Source organism: Echinops telfairi, unplaced genomic scaffold (genome assembly GCF_000313985.2).
Source record: "Echinops telfairi isolate 266 unplaced genomic scaffold, ASM31398v2 ScPeMD7_70;HRSCAF=299, whole genome shotgun sequence".
Lineage (NCBI taxonomy): Eukaryota > Metazoa > Chordata > Mammalia > Afrosoricida > Tenrecidae > Echinops > Echinops telfairi.
Genome location: NW_022103968.1, coordinates 26724107 through 26731006, shown reverse-complemented (window position 1 = coordinate 26731006; position 6900 = coordinate 26724107). Strand labels below are relative to the sequence as shown.

Here is a 6900-nt window from a genome sequence, read left to right as displayed (position 1 = left end):
CTTAAGTGGAGAGCAAATGTTTTGAGAATGATGAGGGCAATGAATGTACAAATGTGCTTTACACAATTGATGTATGTATGGATTGTGATGAGTGTATGAACCCCAGGGAAACAATTACAAGAATCTAAGTATAGCCTCCTCCCTGGGAAATGGACAGCAGAGAAGAGGGCGGAGGGAGACGTCGGACAGGGTAACTTATGACAAATCTATAATAATTTATGAATTACGAAGGGTTCAGGAGGAAGGGGGAGGGGGAGGGAGGGGGAAAACGAGCAAACGATATTGAGGGCTAAAGTAGAGGGCAAATGTTTTAAGATTGATGAGGGCAACAGGTGTACACAGGGGCTTGACTCAATGGATGTATATATGGACTGTGATAAGAAATATACAAGCCCTCAATAAAATAAGTTTTGAAAAAATAATAATGAGGGTAACAAATGTACAAAGGTACAAATGTGCTTTATACAATTGATGTATGTATGGATTGTGATGAGTTGTATGAGCCCCCAATTAAAAAATAAATAAATAAATAAATAAAAAGAATGATGAGAAGCTGATACCAAAGGCTCAAGTGGAAAGCAAATGTTTTGAGAATGATGAGGGCAACAAATGTACAAATGTGCTTGACACAATGGATGTATGTATGGCTTGTGATAAGAGTTGTATGAGACACCAATAAAATTATTTTAAAAAGAGTATATGAGCCCCTAATAAAATGATTTAAAAAAAAGGATGGTGGCAGCAATTGTACAATTTTTTTGTTTTGCAATTGTACAATTATGCTTGATTTAATTGAATTATGAATTGTTGTAATATCTGTAAGAGCTCCCAATAAAATAAAAATAATTAATTAAAAAAAAGTAATATCAATTAGAAAAAAATAAAAGGTGGAAGAAGATGAACTGTTTGGAAACAAAAATCTGAGGAGCACTATATAGCGGTTCTCAACCTGTGGGTTTTGACCCCTTTGGGGGGGGTCAAGCAACTGTCATGGGGGTGGCCCGATTCATAACAGTAGCAAAATGACAGGAAAAGCAACAAAAACAATTGTATGGTTGGGGTCATCACACATGAGGAACTGTATTAGAGGGTCGAGGCATTAGGAAAGTTGAGAACCACCAATCTAAGATTACCATTTTAGAAGTAAGTACTACCTAAAATAGAAAGTCAAAGGAAAAAGATGCCATGGATACTACAGTAGAGACTTTCAACAAGAAGTTGTCAAAATGTCTTAGAGAGAAAAGGAAATAAAAATGTCCCTGAAAACCTCAGCAAAGGCTATTTCAGTGAAGCAGCGGTTTGAAGAATGAATATGAGCGAAAGTGGAGGCAGCAAATGGAAAAGATCTTCACAAGAAACTTGAATGTGCAAAGAAAGGGAGAGAGGTGGCGATGGGCAGGTGAGAATGAAAATGTGAATTCTGAGAACAAGAAAACAGGAGACTGACAGAACACAAATGAATACAGGTTCTCCCAGCAGGTGAGCGGGTAAGGGAGGGGAGGCAGGGTTCACATCAGCTGAAAAAAAGGAAGCCAATGGGTAGAAGGACCCCTTCCTATAAATTTGTCAGTGTTGTTGAAGAGATTGCACACGGACTCAGAGCCTCTGAAGTAAGCTTTCCTTTCGTTTGCCAAACTGTTGGTTTTGATGATGAATTGTTGATCTAATAGCTTGATGCATTGACTTTGGAACCAGAATGCCTGACTTTGATATTCCCACCTGATATACTGCTCAATAGCGGGGGTGATCTTCATCAAATTACTTAATCTCTCTGTGCCTCATTTCCCTCATCTTTAAAAGGGGAGGCTGTCATACAAGTGCTATGGAAGTATGAACTATTTTCATTTTTCACTAGATTTTCATCTCCAAGACTATTTGACACCCTTCTGTCCATTCAAAGGCTGGCATGTGCAGTAGGTGCTGGACTAAAATGCTGTGAATAATGATTGACTACGTTGGGGTGAGGCTGGGAGGGAGAGGAAAAGTCCGCGGCAGATAGCCTCATGCCCGAGCCCCGCTGGGCCGCCCCGCAGCTCCCTTTGGGGCTACAGCACAGATGGAGCAGCAAGGTCGAAAGGTCGCTCTGCATCTCCTGGGCGTCGCTGTTACGCCTCCCCTAGAAGCTCCTCCCCCAGGAAGCTCCTCCCCCAGGAAACCCCTCCCCCGGGTAGTTCTGCATCTCCTGGGGTCCGCTGTTATGCCTCCCCTAGAAGCTCCTCCCCCAGGAAGCTCCTCCCCCAGGAAACCCCTCCCCCGCGAAGCTCCTCCCCCAGGATACCCCTCCCCCGGGTAACTGCATCTCCTGGGCGTCGCTGTTATGCCTCCCTTAGAAGCTCCTCCCCCGGGTAGCTCTGCATCTCCTGGGCGTCGCTTTATGCCTCCCCTAGAAGCTCCTCCCCCAGGAAACCCCTCCCCCTGGGACGCTCCGAAGCTCCTCCCCTGGCGGGCGGTGTCACGCTGGTGAAGATCCGGGCGGGGCGGGGCGGAATCGCTTCCCTGCTCTGGCTTCGGCTCACCTCATCGGCCAGGGACGGAAGTCTCCGCCTGCTCGGGACTTCCCGCGAAACCCCGCACCGAGAGCCGGGCCTCGGCCCACGGGGCACCGGATGCTGGTCGTGGCCCGGCGCAGGCAGCACCATGAAGCGCGCGGGGACTCTTCGCCTGCTCTCAGACCTTAGTGACTTCAGCGGCGCGGCTCGGCTTCGGGAGCTGCTGGCCGGAGACCCAACTGTCCGAGTCCGCTGCAGTCCGGACGGCCGCCACCTGCTGCTCCTGCGACCCCCAGGGGCACCAGCCCCGCAGTTGCTGGTCGCAGTGCATGGGCCTGGCTCGGAGCTGGAGCGTGCCTGGTCGGCTGACCAACCCCAGCCACTGGACGCCTTCTTCCTGCCGTGGCCAGCGAGGCCCTTGCTGGTCCTGGTCTGGGAGAGTGGCCTGACCGAGATGTGGGGTGTCGGGGTAGGGTCTGGCTGGCAGCTGCTGCAGAGCACTGAGCTGTGCCCGAATGGTGGAGCCCACGTGGTGGCCGTGGCAGCATCCCGAGGTCACCTGGTGTGGTGTGAAGAAGGTCAGGTGGGAGATGAGGGCCGGTTGGGGCCGCCTGAAGCCACTTTCAGCCACCGCGTGTGCGTCCGAAGCCTGGAGCCCAGCAGGGAGGTGGTCCCCACCCTGGGCCGCACACACATCCTACTGCACCACTGCCCTCCCTTTGCACTGCTGGCCTCCCGCAGGGACCTCTACCTGGTACCCACTGCCACCACCTGGCCTGGGGTGGCCCACATTCTGCTCATCTGGACCCCAAGCAAGGGCAGGGTGAGGGTGTCTGCCCCATCTCTTGGCTTGGCCCACAGTAAGAGCCTGAACCCTGGACGAGGAGATACATGGGACTTCCGGATCCTGCTCCGAAGCCTTCCTGGGCTGCTGTCTCCCAGGCAGCCATTGGCTGTACATACCTCGGCCCCAGTGTCCCAGGGCCTGCTGATGCTTGACTTCAGGGGCACTTTGGGCCTGGTTCATCCCCATGGCGGTACCCGGCCCATGGGGGTGCTGCACGAACCACCAATAGGCCCACCGGGGTCTGCAGCACTGGGGACATTTCAGGGCACCCTGGCCTGTGTGCTGGGCTCCACCTTGGAACTGTTGGACATGGGCAGCGGGCAGCTGCTGGAACGGAAAGTCCTAAGTACCGACCGAGTGCATCTGCTGGAGCCCCTGGTTCCTGGCCTGGAAGATAAGCAAGAGCCAGAGGTCAGGGGTGGTGTTCGTTTGCTTTCAGCTGTGGGTCTGTTTGGAGTGGGCTGGGAGGCCCCGCAGGGCCTTGAGCTGCCCTCGACTGAGGACCTGGTGTTTGAGGAGGCCTGTGGATACTATCAGCGGCGCAGCCTGCGAGGTGCCCAGCTCACCCCAGAGGAACTGAAACATAACAGCACCTTCCAGGCACCTCAGGCCCTGGCCTCCATCCTCCGGGGCCATCTGCCCCCATCCACGCTGTTGACCACCCTGAGGGCCGAACTTCGGGATTATCGGAGCTTGGAGCAACTCAAGGCCCAGCTGGTGGCCGGGGATGAGGAGGAGGCAGGCTGGACTGAGCTGGCAGAGCAGGAAGTGGCACGCCTGCTAAGGACCGAGTTGATGGGAGACCAGCTGGCCGAGCTGAACACCATTTTCCAAACCCTTCCTACAGCTGCCTGGGGTGCCACCCATAGGGCCCTGCAGCTCCAGCTCGACAGGGCTGGCAGGTTGAGGTCCCAAGCTCCCCCTGATGTGTGGAAGAAGGTCCTGCGGGGAACAGCGGCTGGAAAGGAGCCCCCGAATGGGGTCCTGCCCCCCTTTGAACTCCTGTGCCGGTGCCTCTGCAGGCTGGAGCCTCAATGGCTGCCATCCTTTGTGGAGTTGGCCCAGCAGCAGGGTGGGCCAAGCTGGAGCACCGGGGTCCCTGGGCTACCACTGTATCGCCGAGCCCTGGCAGTGCTTGCTGAGGAGGGGCCCAGGCCCGAAGCCCTGGAGCTGGAGCTGCTGCTGGGTAGTGGGCGCCCCAAGGCTGTGCTGCAGGCCGTAGGGCAGCTGATTCAGAAGGAGCAGTGGGAGCGGGCCCTGGAGGCTGGCCTAGCCCTGGGCCCCTCCAGCCCGCTGCTTCGAAGTGAGATCTTCAAGCTGCTGCTGGCCGAGTTTGCTCAACACCGCCGGCTGGACCCCCACTTTCCCCTCCTTCATCGCCTGTGCCCCCCAGACCTGGCCCCCACCGAGCTCCTGCTTCTCCTTCAGAAGCACCTGCCGGATGAGGAGGAGCCCCCGGCCCCATTCTCTGCGCCTGGGGCTGAGCCCACTCTTACTGTGGGCTTGCTCAGAGCCCTGCTGGAGCAGACGGGGGCTCAAGGACAGCCCTCGGGCCCCCCGGTTGTAAGCCTATTTGAGGATATTCTGTGGGACCCAGGCACTCCACCCCCCACACCGCCTCGGGGATCTGTGACCACCCTCCAGGCAGCTGAGACCCCGGCTGTGGAGACCTGGGTGCCATCCGTGCAGGGTTTCTGTGTGACTGATACAAACTGAAACCATTGCTAAGACCTAGCGATCAGGGACACTGCATAGGACTTGAAGGGGGCCCCGTGGGACCTGTGTGTGCAATATTATTCTCTCTTCTGGAACCATTTTAAATACATATACACCTGTTAAATAGATACCCAGTTCGTGTTTTTTGTAACATGGGGGTCTTCGAGGACTGTGGTTTGTAGAAGGGGTGGTTGGATCTGGTTGTCGGCGAAAGTGGCCACTTCCAATAACGATGATAGCTTTGAGCATTTACTATGCACCAGGCCCTCAACTGATCTTTATATAATTCTCTACATAATGCATCTCATGACCCCATGGAAAAACTGCATATACTATCCTCGTTTTGTAAGTGAAGAAGTCTCTAAAAGAGGTCTAGGGAGATTTTTTTCTTTTAGAGCTCTAGAAAGACATTTCTTGTGACTTGCCTGAAGTCAGTCAACTAGGAAGCAGCCGCTCTAGGACTGGAACCCAGGATTCTGGCTTAACCACCTCACTGCACAGCCCAGGAGCCTCCTACCTTGCTTCTCTAGCATGTGAGGAGATGAGACCCTACACACCCGCACCCTCCCTTTCCCAGGACTCTCCTTGTCCCTGAATAGGGACTGTTAGGGTCCAGAGCCCGCATTTTCGCCTCCAGGATTCCTGGAGCAGCTCCTGAGTTCGGGGGAAGGTTTGTCAGGGACTGGAGAGCTGCCTGCAGAGCTCTCTGACTTAGGAACAAGCCACGGGGAACAGGGCTGCTCACCTTCCTAGAGACGACCTAAGCCACGAAATTAGAGCAGCTCCACACAGATGTCTCTGCTCGTCTGGTTTTATCCAACAGCCATCCTCTCAAGAGGCCTGGCACTGTGCCCACTTCTGCCCGGGGGCCCCTCAGCTGGTCCTAAGTTTTAAGTTTTGGTGATGCTGAGGGGCGTCATCTCAGGGTTCCAGCTGTCCCTCAGATTTGTTCAAGGCGTGCGGCCTGCTAAGCCTCATTGGCCAGATAGCACTGGCGACAGTTCTTTCTCTTTTGAAAGGGGGGGATGCTGCCCCTCAGACTTGTCCAAGGCTGGTTTTAGCTCCTCAGCCTCATGGAGGTCCTGTGGTCCTGAGGCCATCCATCTGGATAGCCAAGCCCTAAGACAGCTGCTCAGCCTCTCTGAAATTTAGGGATTTTGGCCTCCTCTAGGGCTTGAGATGACTCTGGGCTAGTCCTGGTCCTCAAGCCCAGCTGTCTTGCTAACTCCTAGACTCTAGACTACTAGCCTTTAAGGGGCTGACCTCTCAGAGGCTCAAGACTAGGAAGCAGTCCTTGAGCCTCCATCTTAGCTCCTTCCTGGCCCGGGAGGGGCCCCCACTCCCAGGTCTGGAGGCTGGGCCCATTCTGGCTTCTCGGTGCAAAGCCCAGGGTAGACAGGAGCAGGAATCTGTTTGGTGCTGCGCAATCATTGTTCGTTCTTCTCAGCCTGAGACTTGGCTTGGGCCTCATCTATACTCAGGAATTATTCAATGGGACCCAGAGTCATAAGCAGGTGAGGGGAGCCCAAATTATCTTTGGAGGCATAAGTAGTAAGAATGTTTCTCAGACTTGCTCTCTAGGAGGGCCTCCCAGTAGGGACTCCCCAGCCTGGCAGCTCTGAGCAGTGGGCTTAAGAGGGGGATTTTCTGTGGACGCTACAGATGGGATACTGATTACTTTTGCTCTACCATCTCAGGGCTATCCGCAGGTACCCTTTTGGGACTGAGTTTTAGTGGAATGTGTGAGAGGGCATCAGAGAGATAGGTCCAGGAATGGTCTGAATCAGAGATCTCTGAGTGAGTGGGTAGGAGCCCTAGGTCCCATGTCCAATTGTGTTCTAGGATCAG

The 6900-nt window shown here is 54.1% G+C and overlaps 1 protein-coding gene across 1 annotated transcript; it reads left to right on the top strand.

Moving 5' to 3' along the window:
• Positions 1-2577: 2577 nt before the first annotated feature.
• On the top strand, positions 2578-5178 carry HPS6 (HPS6 biogenesis of lysosomal organelles complex 2 subunit 3). The gene has a single exon (XM_004700967.2). It carries the CDS (start codon positions 2638-2640, stop codon positions 5050-5052), a length of 2415 nt encoding a protein of 804 aa, XP_004701024.1. The 5' UTR covers positions 2578-2637; the 3' UTR covers positions 5053-5178.
• The last annotated feature ends 1722 nt before the right edge of the window (positions 5179-6900 follow it).

Bases quoted from the DNA above. Each gene is read 5' to 3' on its own strand.
- HPS6 (XM_004700967.2), top strand. From the start codon at position 2,638: ATGAAGCGCGCGGGGACTCTTCGCCTGCTCTCAGACCTTAGTGACTTC.